The sequence below is a fragment of the Artibeus jamaicensis genome, unplaced genomic scaffold (assembly GCF_021234435.1).
Source record: "Artibeus jamaicensis isolate MK-2021 breed Jamaican fruit bat unplaced genomic scaffold, CSHL_Jam_final contig_548, whole genome shotgun sequence".
Lineage (NCBI taxonomy): Eukaryota > Metazoa > Chordata > Mammalia > Chiroptera > Phyllostomidae > Artibeus > Artibeus jamaicensis.
The window spans coordinates 24,872,356-24,892,323 of NW_026521883.1; the positions used below are offsets into that span (position 1 = coordinate 24,872,356).

The 19,968-nt window shown below is 45.4% G+C and overlaps 1 protein-coding gene across 5 annotated transcripts in view; it reads right to left on the bottom strand.

The window, feature by feature from the left end:
- Positions 1-1,803: 1,803 nt before the first annotated feature.
- SQOR (sulfide quinone oxidoreductase) overlaps positions 1,804-19,968 on the bottom strand; it is a 44,914-nt gene continuing 26,749 nt past the window's right edge. For all 5 annotated transcript variants that reach the window (XM_037156507.2, XM_037156511.2, XM_053669979.1 and 2 more), the window contains 6 exons: positions 17,956-18,150; positions 15,888-16,097; positions 9,019-9,202; positions 3,834-3,901; positions 3,364-3,542; positions 1,804-2,098 (listed from right to left, as the gene is read on the bottom strand). In XM_037156507.2, the coding sequence (XP_037012402.1) occupies positions 2,041-2,098; positions 3,364-3,542; positions 3,834-3,901; positions 9,019-9,202; positions 15,888-16,097; positions 17,956-18,150 (894 nt within the window). In that variant the 3' untranslated portion in view covers positions 1,804-2,040. The remainder of the gene's footprint in view (positions 2,099-3,363; positions 3,543-3,833; positions 3,902-9,018; positions 9,203-15,887; positions 16,098-17,955; positions 18,151-19,968) is intronic.

Sequence of the window (19,968 nt, forward strand, 5' to 3'; positions counted from 1 at the left end):
AGGAGGCTCCGGTTCACTCTGCAAGGGATTTCAAGTGACTCAACCCAGAGCCGCAGTCATTCTGAGAATCACGGCCCCTGAAAATGCAGAAACTGGCCTTGCCAGAACTTTTGTTCACAGCCAGGAAGAGAGTGCTGGCTGGTTATTCCCAGGACCCCTTGGGCGCATCAGAGGAACATTACTTGAGGTGAGCAGCCCCCAGCTCTCCCTGCCTCGCATGCCTGCTGGGTGATCACCAGGAGCCAGACTGCAGGTCTCAGGCAGGAGCTCGGGAAAGGCATGGTGGGGGGTTTCTCTGCCAGGATTCAGAGAACTGGACAGAGTGATCACAACAAAGCAAACGAGGCAACGAGCACCTCATTCGTAGCACTGCTCTCCCCCTCGAGCCCTGTGGGGGGTGGGAGGGACAGTGTGATCACAAGTGGTCATATAATCTATGATCCAAATGGGACATTTTGGAGAATGAAAGGAGATGCTATTAACAGCTATGCTGGTGTAACAGATGTTAAACAGGAAAATCTCAGGCAAAGCAGGACGTGTGGTGACCCCCGAAAACACGTTCCACGTCTAGAGCCAAGCTAGAGGTCTTCTGTGGGGCTGGTGCCCCACTCTCTTCCAGAACACGTGCCCCCGAGGAAAGTCTACTTTCCAGATCAAACCAAGGCCCCATTCCAAACCTCCCTGGCATCCCGGGAAAAGAAGGGGAAACTGTCACGGGAACCGCAAAGATGTGGGCATAGCCCTTACATTCCTGGTGCACCTCTGCACCGCGTGCCAAGAACAGTGCTTGGCAGGTAGTGGGTAGTGCTCAGTAAATATTCGAATTAATGAATGAATGCCTGGGACAAGTTGCTAAAGTCACGGGAACTGCAAGACAACAGAGAGACTTGGCAATCCCAGGTAACACATACTAAGGTTTGAACTCTAAACTGGTGTAAAAATCTAAGGCATTGCAGAGAAAGCTATGCATTTCCTTTCAGTGGGGCTTCAAACACCCTTGAACTGAAACTGTAAACTTCTACAAACAAACTCACAGGGAACAAATGGTTCTGAAGTCACTGCTGAACTAAACTGGAGCTATTTCTTGTAGCATTTCCAGTGTGAACTCATTCACAATTTCCATGGCCAAAATTGGGACCAAATGAAGTAAAAGCTTTCTGCACACATCAGCTTTCCTCTAAGCGCACCTTCACTGTGGGTAAGATCTCTGAGAAGCAGGTGCCATGACAGAGTTAGAGCCGCAAGAGATTTCACGGGAAGAACTGCCTGTGAAGACTACAGATGGCAGGGAGGGCCTCGGACCATGACACAGGCGGGGCGCCTGGGAAAAGAAGAGGAAGAAGGAGCATCTCAGACCTAATACAGATCTAAAAAGGTTTCAGCCATGTTGACGGGGAATCCTGGAGCCGAAGTTGCCCTGTCCTACAGCAACAGTCCAGCACTAGGGCCCCACCGCGTCCGCCATTGGCTGGGAAAGGCGTGGCCTCAGCACAAACACGTGGCGGAGCAGAGACGGGGGCAAGGGCTGCGCACTTGGGCCACGGTGCTGCCGCAGGAAGAGTTCTAAGCAACACGTGCTCAGGGCTATCATACACACTGTTTAAAATAATATTCTTCCTGAAACGACTCTGTTTTCTGTGAATCCAAACGGACCCTGGCGCCAGCTGTCCGTTGAATACTCACAGCAGAGAACAGGCGGGCTATTCCTCCACCCCCATCGTTTCCTCCCGAGTGCTACAACTTTTCATTCCGCTAGCCCAGATAAAACATGTTCATAGAATCTCAATGACATACTTTTAGATGAAAAATAAAAGTCTATTCTTTTATTTTCATATTTCCAAAGAACCAAGCTCATCCTGGGCAGCCGGCATGGTGGCCGTCCAGAGGCACTTGAACGGGAGGCGTTTAGTCCCATCGTCCATTATCCGGCAGGAACTCTTTATGGGGTTAGGCTTGGAGTTCTTCATGCTGCTTTTGGTCAATCACTGACTGTGATTTCGGTCCGGAAGCCATCCAGAGAGAGCAAGCGTTGTGCCATCCTTAATGCATACCAAGGTGAAAGAACTTCCGCAGAAAGGCAGGTCCTCCCCAGTAACCCCTGTCATGAAATGATGTAGAAAAGATACTTGCATCAGAAAAGATGGGGGTGACCTCAGTCAGCAGGACGCTGGAAGGAAAGCCAGGCGGCTCACAGGCCATGCTCATCAGCACAAAAAGCAAGATTTGTCTAATGAGGCAGAACGATCCTGTGACTAGCGGGGAACAACCTGGTTCGAGTTCTGGTTTTGGCGCTGACTTGCTGTGGGAACCTGGACGTGCTGATTCAGTTCAGCAAACCTGTGTGAAACCTCTGCTATATATATGCAAACTATAATCCTCTCTCCTTTCATTTGCTTGTAAATAAATTATAGTTCAGGCTTCTCAACCTCGGCCCTACTGACATCTGGACCAGGTAGTTTTTTGCTGTGGGGATTGTCCTGTGCACTGCAGGATGTGTAGCAGCACCCGTGGCCTCTGACCTCTAGATGCCAGTAGCATCCCCTCCAGTTGTGACAATGAACTATGTCTCCAGATATTGCCAAATGCCCCCTGCAGGACAAAAATCATCCTGGTTGAACACCACTAGTATAGATATCCTGACTTACTTATCTCATAATGGTTTGGACAAGTCAAATGAGATTGTCATTGTTTGGAACAAAGCAAAAAAATTAATTTTTGTTACTTTATTTATTGAATGCCTACTAGGTAGCTGTCTTTTAATGCATTACCTCATTAATCCCCACCCTCTGAGGTAGGCGATGTTACTTTCATTTGCAGATAAGAAACTGAAACACAGTTTAAGCAACTGACCCGAAGACACACAGCTAGTAAGTGACAAATGCACGACTCAAACACAAGTCTGACTCCAAACCTTATGCTATTAATCACTGTTTTATTTTTCTTATAACACAATAAAACTAAAGTAAGGTAGCAAATGAAAAACTACTTAACATGTGAAAGTGATTTGCCATGAGTATTTATTATTATTATTAATCCAGCAGCAAGAAAAGCCAGAACATGGAAGACAGAGACTTGGTCACTGCCAATCACGCCAGGAAGCGGCCACGCCCCCTGTGGGTGCTGGATCTGCTGCAGCTCCCTTTCCTCGCCCAGGGCAGCCTCTCCTCCACCAAGTGTGGCTGAGGCTTCCCTTTGCAGGCTGCTATCGCTAAACCATGCGAAATGGCCCAGCAAGGAGGGTCCCCTTCACCAGACCTGCTCTGGGTAGATTTCTTCTACAGCTGGGAGGCCTTGAAACAGCCACCCTGCACAAGCGGGTGCCATATCCTAGAAGGTGCACCTCTACCCCCGCGACGCACTTACCTCAGCATCATATTCCAGTACAGGAGGGGCATCATCTCGGCCTTCATGAGGTACATGGAGAGTCTCTCTTTGCTTTGATCAAAGGGGAAGGTCTCCAGCGGCTGCGCGTTGTAGTCAAACTCCGCAAGAATCACACGGCTGTAGCCAGTGACCAGTGGGCATGACGTGTAGCCATCATACTAAAATTGTACACAAGACTGAGATGGAAAGTGGCTTTTTTCACGGTGTTATATAGATCCTTAGATTCTGGAATTTATCCTTTAAGCAGTTGCAATTTTTTTGTGTATATTCTAATTTTTGTACAGTTAAAAACTGGGAATGGTATAACAAAAAGTAGCACTAAAGGCAAAAACTGAAATGCCCATATTGAAGAAACTAATTAAGAAAGTGGCAAAATTATAGGAAAATATTGTTGTCATGCAGAATGGAAGATGATAATTGAGACACTGACTCTTACAAGGCACACAAACCTTCTTTACTGGGGTTTCATTCTTCATAATCAGAGAAATTGTTTTGTCAAGTATTCCTGACTGGGCAGCTATAAGAGAAATGGAATAGTCAGAAAAATATAAGCATCTAGGTTTCCCACGAAAAAGGACTTGCAAATTACTTTAATGTGAGCCAGTTTAGAAGACTCCACTCCTCATCCTTCTGAATTATGACTAGAACACGACTCTCACTATTTGAAGTTTCCAGATACCGGAAGGAGTTCTTCAGTTCATCAAAGGCCTACACAGGTGTCTCCATAAGTTTAAAGCCGATGAGCCAGCTCTCTCGAAGAGGAGGATGGTCAAGTTCAAACAGAAGAATTGTCAGGGTGGCCACACCTAACCCCACTCCCCCTCCTCCTAGGGTTCAATGGCGGTCAGCTTGGTCTGTGTGCCCAGTATCCCCCAGCCACCGGGGATGTCCCTGTGACCCTGTGTCCCCAGGATGTCCCTGTACCCCAGCCTAGATTAATAGCTTTAGACGTACCAAAACAGTGAGCTTTCCTCTGTACTGGACTGCCCTCTCTGAGGATGGACCAGATATAGACAGACAGACAGACAGATTTGGGGAGGTTCTGGGGGCAAGAATGGGAGACTGCCTTTTTTATTACAAAACTTTTCCAACCCTGTCACCCTTGTTTCATCTGTCCCATCACACATGCCGCCACTTTTCCTCCTGGAGTATTTCTAGAGCAAACCTCACAACAATTCACCCATGATCATTTCTGTGTACATCTGATAGATGAGACACTTTTTAAACTCAAACACAAACATCTTTACATCCAAAATATTATCGATGACTCAATATCATCTAATCCCAGTTTGCATTCAATTTTTTTAAATATTTATTTATTTATTTATCTTTAGAGGGGAAGGAGAGAGGGAGAGAAACATCAATGTATGGTTGCCTCTAGTACGTCCCCTGCTGGGAACTGGCCTGCAGGAAACTCTCTTGCAACCCAGGCATGTGCCCTGACTGGGAATTGAACTGCAATCCTCTGGTTCGCAGACCTGTGCTCAATCCACTGAGCTACACCAGCCAGGGCTTGCATTCAATTCTGAATAATTAAGACTGCCTTTTCAAATTGGTGGTCACCAAATAGGAGGGGGTTGGGAGAGCGGATAAAAAGGGTGAGGGATTGAGATGCACAAAATGTCAGTATAAAGACAGTCACAGGGATGTAAAGTACAGCATGGGGCACACAGCAATACTGTGATGACTGTGTGTGGTGCCAGCGGGCACAAGTTATCAGGGTGACCACTTCGCAAGGCACACAAACGCGTAATCACTGTGTTGTACACCCAAAACCGATATAACATTGTATGTCATTTGTAACTGAAAAATACATTTAAAAAGAGAATGTCCTTTTAAAAATACAAGCAGTTTGTCTCTCTAGAGGTATGAGACTGGATTTCCTTTGGAGAAGAGATGGGTTATCTACATATTGTATATAAAATGATCTTATTACAGTAATTACTTTGCAATCCCCAAAATCAGGAATCAGCAAACTTTTTCTTTAAATAAAAATTTTAGACCTTGTGGGGCAAGAGGCTTATATAGTGAGAAAGAAATAGTGAGAAAGAAAACAAAAATTTTTATTAACAGAATTAAAAATATAAAACTATAATAATATTTAGACTATTGGTCTACTAATGAGAAGAATGGAATTCTTTTTTTAAGAGTGAGAAATAAAGCTAGCATTCCCTCCCATCGGACCGATTACCAACGTTCGTGTGTAGTACTCACTCACCTCAGCCAGCTGTACAAAAACAGGCAGCAAGCAGGGCTTTGCTGATGCCCAAAACAACAAGGAATTTTTTTACTGGAATGAGGGGATTCAGAAAAAAATGAATCAATAACTCTGCTTAAAAAATATTAACAAACTATTTCTGTTGTGGGCAAGGTGACATCTCTCAAGATCGTATTTCCCTTTTGGAAACTTCTGTTCCTCTTTGTGGGCCAGAAACAGTTTAGAATCTGTAGTGAGAAAACCCAAAGGGGCCCCTGCGGCAGGGCACCGAGGCCAAAGAAGAGGGAGGGGAAAGGGCCGGAGGGCGCAGGGAGGCAGGCCCTGAGACCCGGGAGGCAGCCACGCTGTCCGGGTTCAAGGGGTGGGTGTGTGTGTGTGTGTGTGTGTGCACGTGTGTGAGCCGAGGGGTTTTTTCCTGTATTATAATCCCCTTCTGTTATGCCCAAGCCTCCAGTTAACTTTTGTTCATTGTTGTGCGATGTAACTCGGGAAGAATCCTGGGGCAGAGAGAGGTAGTGGAAGAGGCATGAGCCCCAGGAAAGCCAGACTCAGTGAGACAAGGCAGGCTCTCGCTCTCTGTGGCCCAGTGGTCTCCACTGGGGTGAGACGCCTGGCTGGTGGCAGGTAAAGCCAGGGGCAGGTTTGTGGAACAAGCATAAACGTTGCTCGGGACCCTCAGAGGACCTGGGGAGGGGGCGAAATGCAGACCCATCCAGGGAGAGTTAAGACTAATGCTGTGTAGACACTGAAGAAAGGAACAAATAGACACAGAAAGAAAAGCACTTGCTGTAGCACAGTCTGAACGAACATGGGCTGGAAACCATGCAAATACAAGTGTAGACTTGTTAAATAAATTCTGAAGTAACCATACAACAGAAGACAGACTTTTTTAAAGTAAAAACAACAGGGGCATTCTCTACGTGATCAGGAGGAATGTGGGTGCTGGAGATGGGAGGCAGGGCTGGGCGCAGGACTTTTTATTTAACCATACTTAATAACATCTATTTGGAACACTGAGTCAAATGTGTGTTTGTTGGAAGAAGGCCAAAGGTTGGGTCCTCTGGGCCTCACATACAGCACAGGAATTTTCAACACAAACTCAGCAAATTCAAAGTATCACCCGCAGTCTGCCTATAAATTACAGAGACAAAAGATGCTTTGACAGTGACGAGAACCCACCGACAAAATCTAGCCTCACCGAGGAGGGGGCAAATTAGCACAACCAGCTCCTGGAGCCCCACAGCAAGGGCACAGAGTCTCGCTTGTGGAGGCAACTCGAAATTATGACATATTCTACAAGATAACCAGCCTGGAATCTTCAAAAATGCCAATGTCATAAAAGTAAGAAAAAAATAGTTAGAATGTCTGGTCTAGATTAAAAGGAACCAGAGACATGACGACCTGACAACCAATGCGGCGTGTGGTCCTTGACTGGCTCATGTATTTAAGGGAGGGCTGGGCCCTCAAGAACATCTGTAGGAAAACTGGAGAAATTCAAACTGGATTGCATATGAGTTGATTTTATGATACAATGTTCAATTTCTTGGACATGATAATGGTCTTGTAGACATAGAAGAGAAAGCCCTTTTTCTTAGGAGATGCAGGTTGGAGTATTTCAGGGTGAAGTACAGTGATGTCAAAACTTACTGTGAAATAACTTGACAAGACAATGCACAGAGAATGAGAAGGCATGCATCACAAAAATATCAATAATTGGTCAGTACCTGAAGAGTATAAGGGTATTCACTGTACTTTCAAATTTTTCATAGGTTTGAGATTTTCTTTGAAAAATAAAAAGCAGCTGGGAAATTACTATTAATAGTGGCAAAAGCATTCAGTGGGTTTCCTAGAAAGTCTTCGTTAGGCTGAGGTAGTCAGTGAAGGTTACGCCACCTGAGCTGCAGGTGTATAATCACACGGAACACTGCCATCGCCATGGGCAGGGAGGCCTGTGTCTTAAAGCATCTAGAGAAGACAGTTCCTGTCTGCAGAGGACAGAATCTACAAGGCAATTCCTCCCATCACTGCTAGTGCAGAACACTGAGGCGAAGAATTTAGTTTTCCCTGCTGCAGTCTTAATGGTGTACCAGTCAGGGCACACTCCACGGCATTTGTCTTAACAGAACAATTTTCTGGTCTGCAGGCATTCATTCACTTGCCTGTGTTTTCTGGGAAACAAATGCTTCCCTAGCTTTACAGTATTCCGGGCAGAAGAAAACTCGCCAACCTGCCGGGCATCACAGGTGAAGGAGGACAGGAATGAGCCTGCAGCGGTGTGAAAAGTAACAGAATTCCAGAGCCCTGGAAAATGGCACCCTCTCTCTAACGCACCCTCCCCTAAAAACAACCCTCTGACCTAGAAAAGGCCCGTGAGGTCCTGCTGCTCTGGTGCAAAGCCCGCGACACATTCTTCCTTCTTTGTACAATACTGAGCTCAGCAACAACTTGACTCTGTGTCAGGAAAGTCAAAGTCATTTTTAGCCCCCCAAACATTTCTTTATTATTAATGGAATGCAATTTGTGCCAAATTTTTCTTTTTGTTATGATGGTGCCTTGGGGTTGTTGTAGACCACTCTGCCTGATTTTAGGAATTGTATCTCTACCCCTTGTGGCTAAGGGCGATAGACTGACCTCTGGAATGCCAGCCACAGGAGACAAAGCCTGTCTCTGGTAGCAAAGGCTGCCTCAGTTCCTCTCCCTGCCCCCAGAGCTTGGTCGGAAGTCAATGACACAGCAGGGGGCAACCTAAGCCAGACTCCTTCATGGAAGGACTCCAGAGTGCTACAACAAAGAGCAATGGACTCTCGCCCCCCCCCCCAATCTGACATAGCCCGAGTCCCCACGTTCTCTGGGAGAAGCGCTTCCTGACTCTAATCCCCTTGAGCCTGAATATCTGTTGGGGAGGGTGCAGCTCCTTGCCTTGCTAGAGCATGTCCTGGGGAAAAAATCTGGCACCACAAAGACTTGCTGATAAACCTGTGAAATCTGCTCTGCTAAGAGTGCTTTCATTCATATGATAAAGGTCCAAGAGGAAATGAGTATGTCTCCCAAAGTTTCTGCAACTCTCTTCCTGACAGACACTGACTCAGACTGAAGCCCTCAGGCCTCTTTGAAATGTTATCTACTGTTTGATCCTTGCCACCCTGTATTCCTGTGTATTACAACCCAATAAAAGGCTATGGAAGAGGGCGCTCGGGGCCTTTTTCTCCCCAGAGAAACTGGCCACAGCCCACTCCTCCATCCCCAAACAGATCTCATCTTGTCTTGGCCATATCTACTCATTCACACGTGTCCGTGGCACCGGGGAGACCTCGAGAAAGAAGTCGCCCCCACAGTGCCAAATTTTTCTTTCTGTTATGATGGTGCCTTGGGGCGACATCATTTTAAGAGGGGAAGGAACTAGCACTGTATCTTACCGACTGCGGCAGCAGTCTTTGAGGTGGGAAGGTTGGTGCAGTCCCCAATCCCGAACACGTTTGGATACTTCTTGTGCTGCAGAGTTTCCTTATCCACATCCACCCAGCCAGCAGCATCGGCCACAGGACTCGACTTGAGGACATCTGGTGAGCTCATGGGTGGTGTAACATGAAGCATTTCATACTACGGAAAAGGACAGCATCCAAATTTGTGGGTTTTTCAATATTTCTACAGCCCCACAAGCCACTCCCCCATCTCCCTCACTGCTGTGGCTGCACATTGCAACTAGTGCTTCTACTAATCTGCCCCTTCTCCCAGATCGCACAGGCTCCCCGGGGGTCTGGTGATAAAGTAACCAACCATCCTCTTGGTGCGCATGGTCTCCACACAGAGTCCATGCAATCTATTTGGCAGCAGGCATGGGGGCTCCAAGATACTGGAGTGAACCTCACTAACATTCTGAAAGCACCCACTGATGTTTCTCCTGTTACTGAAACTAAAACAAAGGGGGTGGCACATTTCAGTTGCTCTCTCCCTGGCCCTCTCTGTTAACTTGCAAGTCTCAAACTGCACAAAGGTGCAGAGGCCTTGAAACTTGTAAAGGCTAAGTGAGGAGCTGGCAAGTGAGCGCCATTCCCAATTATGGGTCAACCCCCAAAAGGAAGCAGTCAAAACACCCATTCAAAATGAAATAAAGGGTGGTAAGAATATTGGCTAGCACTTTGGAAAGAAGAGTGGTCTGATTCAGTACTGGGTTTACAGACAGTATAGAAGGCATCAGATTTTCCCCCCAAACTCCCCTTTCTGGTGCACCCTCCCCTGGAAACAGCCCCTCTGACCTAGAAAAGGCAGATGAGGTCATGGCAATAGTGATCTGACCCATCAGGATTAACCTTAATGGCTACTTTGACCTTTTTATGTCTCCACTACTTTCTGTAGTTCATCCATTTTAACTAGATTAAATAAATTTCATCTAGAAATATCAAATTGATTCAAATATCCACCAAACATTTCACTAAGGTGAAAACTTCAACATCTTAGACAATTCCAACCTTGTGGGAGTCACGAGCCCCTCGTCCCCACGAGGAGGCTCAGGCGTTCATCGTGGCCTGTCAGTCACCGATGGCACGAGGAAGCCTTGCATCTATTCCTACTTTCAGACAATGATAAGCTTAACTGACCTTAGGGAAGAAGGAGGGTTGCAAAACCCACAGTGCTCCCCTGCGGGGCAAACTTGGGTGGCTCCACAGCGGGATGGGTCCCTGAGGCCGGGCCTGTTAGTGAGCGTGGAGACTGAACCCATGTCTGTGGGATGACAGATGGAACGATGGCCAACAACCAGCGTCCACCAGCTTATTAAGGCCATGTCCTCTTCACTTCAGTTAACTACAAACACTTTTTTTAAAAAAACTGTAGTCAAAACCTCATGAATTTCAGATAACTTTAAGTTAAATATTTTTCAAAAAATTATAAAGGCATGATGTTTTACTTGAGCTAATATCCTATACAAATGGCATACTGGGTGAAATAATAAAACCAGACTGCCTTCTTACACCATACTCAAGAATAAACTCAAAATGGATTAGAGACCTAAATGTAAGATTTGAAACCATAAAAATACCGAAAGAAAACATAGGCAGTAAAATCTCAGACATTTCTCACAGCAATATTTTTTTATATATCTCCTCAAGCAAGAGAAATAAACCAAAAAAATGAAACTGCATCAAACAAGTTTTTGCAAAGCAAAGGAAACCATCAACAAAATGAACACATAACCCACTAAAATAACATATTCTCCAATGATACATCTGATAAGAAGTTAATATCAAAAATTTATAAAGAACTTACACAACTCAACACCAAAACAACAAACAATCCAACTAAAAATGGGCAAAGGACCTGAATACACACTTCTCTAAAGAGGACGTACAGATGGCCAATGGACATATAAAAAGATGCTCAACATCACTAATCATCAGAGAAATAAAAATTAAAACCACAATGAGATATCACCTCACACCTGTCAGAATAGCTATCATCAGTAAATACACAAACAAGTGTTAGCAAAGATGTGGAGAAAAAAGAACCCTAGAGCACTGTTGGTGGGGATGCGGACTGGTGCAGCCACTGTGGAAAGCAGTATGGAGTTTTCTCAAAAAATTAAAAATGGAACTTGTTGTAGACTGCTCTGCCATGGTTCTAAAAATTATATCTCGACCTCTTGTGGCTAAGGGTGAGAGATGACCTTTGGAATGTGAGCTTCAGGAGACAAAGCTTGTCTCTGGTAGCAAACACTGCCTCAGTTTCCTCTCCCTGCCCCCAAAGCTTGGTTGGAAGTCAATGACAGATAAGACCCCCTCACAGTGGGGGGCAACCTAAGCCAGACTGGATCACTTGGGATGCCTGCATGGAAGGACTGGGGGGCTGCAACAAAGAGCAATGGACTCTCGCCCCCTCGGCTTTGACAAAGCCCGAGTCCCCATGTTCTCTGGGAGAAGTGCTTCCTGGCTCTAATCCCCTTAAGCCTGAATACCTGTTGGGGAGAGATGCAGCTCCTTGCCTGGCTAGAGCAGGTCCTGGGGAAAAATCCAGCATCACAAAGACTTGCTGATAAATCTGTGAAATCTGCTCTGCTAAGAGTGCTTTCATTCATATGTTAAGAGTTGGAGCAGGAAACACCAAAACTCTGTTCCTGACAGACTCTGACTCAGACTAAGCCCTCAGATTTCTTTGAAATGTTATCTGCTGTTTGATCCTTGCCACCCTGTATTCCTGTGTATTACAACCCAATAAAAGCCATTGGAAGAGGGGGCTGGAGGCCTTTTTCCCCTCGGAGAAACTGGCCACTGCTCACTTCTCCTCCCCAAGAAGATCACATCATGTCTCGGTTATGTTCACTTTCATTTGTTGCACCGGCGGGGTGGGGGGGTGGGGGGGTGACTTGAAAGGAAAGTCGCTTCCACAGGAACTGCCTTATGATCCAGCAATTCCATTTCTGGAAAAACACCCAAGGAAACCTGAAACCCTAAGTTGAATATATGCACCCCTATGTTCACTGCAGTGTTATTTACAATAGCCGAGATTTGGAAGCAGCCCAAGTGTTCACTGATAGACGAGAGGATAAAGATGTGGTACATATACACAATGGAATATTACTCAGCCAGAAAAAAAGTGAAATCTTGTCATTTGTAACAACGTGGATGGACCTCGAGGGTATTGTGCTAAGTGAAATAAACCAAGGAAAGACAAATGTCATGATTTCACAAATATGTGGAATCTAAAAATTAAAATAAGTGAACAAACAAAAGAGAAACTCATAGATACAGAGAACTGATCATTGCCAGATGGGAGGGGGTAGAGAACGGGTGAAAAGGTGACGGGATTAAGAAGTACAAACTTTCAGTTATTAAAAAAAACTGACGTAGATGTAAATTGCAGCATAGGGAATATCATCAGTAATATTTTCATAACCACGTGTGGTGTCAGGTGGTTATTAGGCTTACCAGGGTGATCACTTTGCAAGTTATATAAATGTCCAATCACTGTGTTGTATACCTGAAACTAATACAACATTGTTTTTCGATTGTAATTAAAAGAATAAATAAAACAAATAAGTAAATGATTTTTTTAATAAAAGAAAGAGTGGAATTGAGTCTGGGAAGAAAATCTGACCTGAAATCTACAATTCAAAAGGAGCATAGACATCTTCTTTCTCTATAATTCCTGGAGCACAATAACCATTTACTTATCCAAGTTGCCACCTGTAAACTCGACTAGGCAGAACTCAGCCGAGAGACAAAGTAACAAAGCTCAGGCACCCAAGCTCCTCATACACTTTTGCCCAAAACGTATGCTTTGGGCCCTTGCTCATAGCCCACTCACTTTTACTTCACATAAAATTTACCATCTGGCCATCTCATTTTCCATCCAGTAAAATGTTGGAAGCAGCAACTAAAAACAGCTAAAGATGGTGAGACCTCCAAACTCACTGACAACTTTTTGGCAGCCAGGAAAGAAGAAAGCAGGACACACACCACCTCAGAGAACACGGCAGCACTTCGAGATGCTTCCGTGAGGTGCCGGCTGACACCAAACCTCCCAGTAGGCCCCTGGGAGCCTAACTATCTAAGAGCTATTCGTAATCATGATGCTGAGCCATAGCTCCGGAAAGGAAGATAGTGCTCAAAAACACGAAGGGGACATGTCACGAGGAAACAGAAACCATCTAAAAGGGCTCCTCGAATCTGCGACAGTTTGAGCACCAAATAATAAATTATAAAACACTGGGGGTCAATGGGAATTTATTAGTTCATACCAATAATGAACTAAGGGAAGGGAGGGCTTTTGCTGACAGAATATCAAGATCCTATTGGTAAACATAGAAAAAAGAGCTGGAAAATCATCAGTTTGCAACCACCGCAGTAAAAAAAAAAATCACCAGTGGATGCTAAGTCCAGGGGAAACATTAATGAGGAGGAAGGTGTTTATCTGGTCTTTTAAGCGTCTCCCCGCAGACTTAGCAGCAGCGAGGGAGAAAAAGAACGATTAAACGAGGAGAAATGAGGCCGGGTCTGGACTGGTCTAAATGAGCAGCATGGTGGGGGGGTGGGGGAGCAGGTGACCACAGTGTGCCCTCGCAGGCGCTGCCCCAGACGACACACATCACTCATGCAGCATTTCAGTCTGAAAGGCGTAGCCTGAAAGTAAACGCAAGAAGGCACAGACGAACCCGAAATGAAGAAGATTCTATCAAACAAGTAAAGTGGTGGGCGGGGGGCTGTATTATTCCAAAGCGCCAGTGTCTAGGAAACACGCCATACTAAAGGAGGCCAGCCAAAGGGACAGACTTCGCTGAAACACCTGACTGCATGCAGACTGGGTTCTTTCCTGGAGGAGGAAAAGGACTATAAACGCTATTGAAAACAAAACTGGAATACAAATGACTGGGTGAAGGCATTAGCCAAAAAAACACATCCACCTACCACACAGACACAGACAGCACTGTGGTGATGGCCGGAGGGACGGGGGTGGCGTAGGTGGAGGCGGGCAAAGGTGTGGCAAACGGGGATGAAAGAGACTTTGTTTGGGGCAACGGGAGCACAATGCAGTGTACCAGTGATGTTTTACTGAGTTGTGCACTTGAAGGTTGCATCCCAATAAATTCAGTTTAAAAAACTGGTAGCCCTGGCCAGACGGCTCAGTTGCTTGGAGCATCATCCTGCGTATCAAAAGGTTGTGGGTTCAATCCCCAGTCAGGGAACATGCCTACATTGCAGGTTTGATTGCTGGATGGGGCACATCCAGGAAGCAACTGATCGATGTTTTCTCTCTCACATGGATGCTTCTCGATTTTTCCCTTCGTCTTTAATATCAACTTTTAAAAAAAACATATTCTTGGGTGAGGATTTAAAAATGGTAGATTAAAACATTGTATCCATGCTAAATAAATTGAGTTGAGAGCAGTTCTATGGATCGGAATGCACAAGAACATTCCTACATCTTAGGAAACTTACAGTGAAGTATTTAGGGGTAAAGGACTATGACGTGTGAAACTTATCATTAAGTGCTTTGGGGACCGGGAGTGGGAGAAGGAGAGAAATGAAATGATAATGGAAATGGAATAAACCTTGGTATTATATATATTATATAATAGGTAACAGTAGTCTAGGTAAAGGCTATATACAGTTTTATATATTTTTATACATTTAGTATTTTTATTTCTGTAACTTTCTCTAAGTCAAGATTATTTTCAAAAAGAAGTTTTATAAATTATGACCCAGAGTCATCAATGACTTTTTTTTTAATGTTTTACTTATTTATTTTTAAAGAGAAGGAAGGGGAAGGAGAAAGAGTAGAAGAGAAACATCAATGCGTGGTTGCCTTTCATGTGTCCCCTACTGAGGACCTGGCCTGCAACCCAGGCATGTGCCCTGAGTGGGAATCAAACCGGCAACCCCTTGCTTCGCAGGCCTGTGCTCGGTCCACTGAGCTATACCAGCCAGGGCATCAATGGCATTTTAAATGATAGTTTATATACTCCATGTTTAAAAAAAGATGTGTGTATATATTCAGAAAAAGCTTGAGCTAGAAAAGCTTATAATGTGAAGTGTTGATGCTTAGGAGACCAATCTTTGCTCTACTTCAGAATTCATTGTTACGGAACCTATCACTCCTCTAAGAGTGCTGGATGAGTAAAATACACCTGCGTACTGTTTTCTCATATAAACAAATGATTCCTCCATGCCTGCTCTCCAAGTGACTCTTCATCCTGTTTTCACTCCTTGCACACTCCTCTTCCCACTCACAGAAGAAGAAACTGAGACACAGAGAAGCCGAGGCCACATACAGAGGCTGGCTCTTTCCGAGCAGGGAGAGCAAAGCCAGATCTTTCAAGGAGTTTGAAGTCGCAGGGAAAAGATGTTTAAAGACAACTTCTTCAGAGGTGAAAGACACCCCTGTCATTCTTGAACTACCCACAAGGGGGGGCTGTTTCTCCCATGCCATACACTCCATCAGTCACCAGATCCTGCATTTAAGGACGCCCTTCCTGAACTCTAGGCAGTAACTGAAGTTGTGAAATATTTGACTGCTTCAAGTGACTCAGCGCCAAGAAAAGTTAAGAGATATAAAACAGGATAAAAATCTACTTGGGACAGTAGATAAACCCCCCTCACTTCCCATGGACACAGTCTCCTCCTTCTTTCTCTTCCCCACCTACGTTGGTTCCCCTTCCCCCCATCACTGTCCTGAGATGCGCACTGTAACCAGCCTCCCCCAGCACACAATGGCGATGGACAGGGAAGCAGGAGTCACAGTGTCCCCTGCATCTGTGCCATTGTTCATCTGACATCTGAACCTCACCACTCACTGAAATCACTTGGGTCTCTCCGGGTTTGTCCAGGTTCTCAAAAACAGCCTCTTGTTTCTCAGCTCGGACTTCAACGAGGTTTTGCTTGTAGTTAACAGTGAGGTTCCTCTCCTGGATGATGTCTAGCAGGGCGCCTGCATACTTCTTAACCCCAAAAATTGCTCCAAGAGAAGTGTTGAAAATGATATTGGCCTTGGATCGCTTCCCTGTCTGAAAAAAAGGAGAGAATAGAAATAACCACCACCAAAGCATTATACTCCTATGATCTGTTTTTTCCCCAACTGAGACAAGAATGAAAATCTTCAGAGGAGACCTCGCCAGCTTTCTCCGTCACTGCACCTGGCGGGGTGAGGCGAGGACCAACCCACGGTCTCCATCTTATCTTCTGTCAGCAATACAGCAACCAGGTGCACATCAGAGTCAGGGGGTTAAGGTGGGCACCATTCGGCTGAACGCCACAGGTGAGACTTATTCCAGGTAGAGATAGAGCTGGATTGCTTATTCACATATTCACTTGTTCATTCACCAATGAATATTTAATGACATAAATATGTCGTAGAGCTGGCCAAGCGCTGTTCTAGGTGCTGAGGGGACAGCAGTGAACAAGACAAAGTTCCCGCGTCCCGTTGGCTCGTACACTGCAGTATTACTCGTGTTTCAGAGAGGCTAGTATTCTCCCAAACATCTAAGGTTTTATGACAACTGACAGAGACAGTTCTCTCACAGCCACTCAATTGTTGGGAGAAAGAGTTAAGCAAAGAGAATTTCCAGGAGGAAAGAAACAGTTAATCTCTTAGTCTTTGCCTTTGTTCAGCTCCTTCTAGGATTTGCTCACCTGGGTCTCATTATTTGAAAAAAGTTAGATATGAACCTCAAAGGGCTGTGCCAACCCAGAATTCTCATAACCCAGAAAGTTCCTTCTTAAAAACAGAAATGATGACTGGAACCGTTCCTTCATTTCATGCCCCACGGGGGCTGGTGCTGGTTTCCATGACTCGGCTGAAGGCCTTCCTGGTGCTGTCTCCCAAGCACACATTCAACATCTCTTCAGTCCCACCGTCCCCTCCCCTCCTCCCCTTGTCCCTTTACAGAACCACAGGCTGCTCTGAACCCTGCCCCTGCCTCGAGTTGAACCGTGCCTTGGTGTACCTGACGTGACATCCCATGGGCAGGAGGGTAAGGGCAGCTTCCCGCAGCTCCGAACCACGTGATCTGGAGCTGCAAACGCCCACTCCGACGCAGAGGGTGTTTGTGGAACACTGCGAATGCGTCCCCGCCCAAATCTCTCTTTCCGCTAAGGTTGTAAATGCTAGGTGAACTTTTTCTTTGCCCTTAGAACTAGCATTTTGCCTATTAGACTCCAAAATACATATCAGAAGCCAGAAAATATTCCTAATGTTGAACTTGAGTGGGGGCATCTGAGGCTATTATTACATATAAAAATGTACAATGTGCAATAGTTGTCTAACTACATGGAAATGCCTCAGCAGCCTCCAGCAGACCTCCCAGCAGGTTTTACACACACTAAAAACTATGTCAGAGCTCTGGCCGGGTGGCTCAGTGGGTTGGAGCATCGTCCCGTACACCAGAAGGGTGTGGGTTAGGCCCCTGGCTGGGGCCTACACAGGAGGCAGCCAATAGATGTCTGTCTGTCTGTCTCTCTCTCTCTCCCCCCCTTCCTCTCTCTCTAAAAATCAATAAAAATGTTATCCTCAGGTGAGGATTTTTTTTAAGTATGTTACAAAGACTATTTAAAAACCTGTAATCCAGATAAGTGTGTATGTACAGTATGAGTGTCACCTTGGTTTAAAAAACATGCACAGGGAAAAAATGGAAGGTCACGTCAAACTGATGACCGCAGTTATATTAAAGCAACTGGACCATGACTGACTTCTCCCTCTTTTCTATTTTGCAAACTTCCAATTCTATAACTTCATACCTATGTAACAAAAAGCTAGAAATAAAAAAATTATTCTGACGTGGATAAAATGAAATTCTGGCCACCATCAAATTAGCACCGCCTACTCCCCACCCCACCCCGGTCTCTGTCCCTGGGAAGGACGCGTACCTTCCTGAAATAGGCCTCCGATAAGTACATGATCTTCTGGGGGGCGCCCGCACACTTTATCGGAGTATTGGGGAAGGTGAAGATGGCATTGCCCTCCTGGAAGTCCTGCAGCGCCTTCCATGTCTTCTCTACCGTACTGACTGAATAATTGGACCCTATTTTGGGATGGGCAAAACCCTCAGGTAGCCCTTTAATCTGCAACAAAAAACACAAGGAAAAAATTTTACCACATGATTTCAATTTGTGTGGAACCTAAAGAACAAAAGAAACAAGCAAACAGTTGAAACAGACTGCTAGACACAGAGAGCCGCTGGTGGTTGCCAGAGGAGCAGGTGGGGGGCCTGGGTGAAAGACGTGAAGGGACTAAACAGTACAAATTGGTGATTACAAATAGTCATGCAGATGTAAAGTGTAGCACAGGGAATACAATCAATAATATGGTGACGATCATGTGTGGTGCCAGGTGGGTACTGGAAATACCTAAGGAAACACTATGTAAAGTATATGACTGTCTAACCGCTAAGATGTACACCTGAAACCAATACGGAATAAAATTTGAAGTAAACTGTAAAAATAAGTGTTTCAACAGAAGTACAAAAGGCTTTTCTTTGCAATTTGTACAACCTTGCAACTTTTCGGTGCCATTATTAGCCCCCGGGCCTCACGCACAATGCAGCAGGCAGGGGGTGAAGGCTCTGCTAAGACCAGGGCTGCAGCACCTGGAGCCACCTGTCAAGCTGCAGAGTGGGCTCAGCCCAAGGGACCCCTCCGCCTCGCTGTCCTTGAGACCATGACTTGTATACATCTCTTCCCACCATGAGAGTGAGGACAAGAATCCAGGCACACTTCCTTTTGGGAGAACCAGCTGCCTTACTGGGAAGAAGAGGGATAGGCAGAACCAACGGCCACAATGTCGATGATAGCAAACTTAAATTACCTTCATCAGGTTGCACCAGACCAAACTCTTGGTAAAGGCAGGTCATTAAAAACATTGATTTGGGCACCCCACATGAAAGGGGAACTCAAGAGTTAAAGATTTTAGCTTCAGTCCTAGTTGACAGGCTTAGGTGATTAATGCACGTGGAAAGCTGTTATTCTAAGACCTGGAATGCATGAGCCAAGCCACTGTGTTCCAAAGAGGGAGCATCCATGAGAGCAGTTAAAGAACTGTCGATCAGCAGATAAAGAAGTACTGGGAAAACCAGTGTTGGACTGCAACTCTTACCCAATTAACCTTTTTTCCAAACCCTTTGCTGACCCTTTCTTCTCCTTATGAAAAGGTCAGCTGGAGATGAAATGTTCAGGTGGTTTTTAGGGTACATAACCTGCCATCTTCTCAGATCCCTGGCATCTAAATAAAGCGCCCATAAAGACTCAATCCTTGTCTCCACATATTGGTTCTGGTAGTGACAGGCAGCACAAATGCCAACTTGTCCAGTTTCACACAGACCTGGCCTCAGTCCTAGCATTTCCATTTATGAGTGTTTTAACCCTTGGTAAACTTACTAATATCTCTAGGCCAGTGGGTCTCAAAGTGTGATCTCCAGATTAGCAGCACAAGCACTATCTGGGAACTTGCTGAAAATACGTATTCTCAGGCCCCACCCCAGACCTACTGAGTTAGGAACTTGGGGACAAGCCCAGAAATCTGTTTTAAAAGGAGAGTCAATGGGCACTGAGGCTTGAAAATGTTCACGGTCTGTTAAGAGGACAAAAGTAACAACGCCAGAGGGTCTTGGCAGGAGTAAAGGAGACACACGTGCAAGTGCTCAGAAAAGTGACATGCACAGGTTAGTGCTCCACAAGTGCTCACATATACTCCAGTGGGTAAGATAACTGGGCACTCGTCTTAAATGTTAGAAGGTTTGCACCTACCACACACACTTAATGGCAATGCTTCAAAAATGTCTTACTAGTATTTCTCCAGTAGCTTTCATTTGAGCACACTTGCAGAGTAACCTGCTCTGTGTTATGGTGTGGTACGTGTTTGACAGTATGGGCTTACCAAAGCTG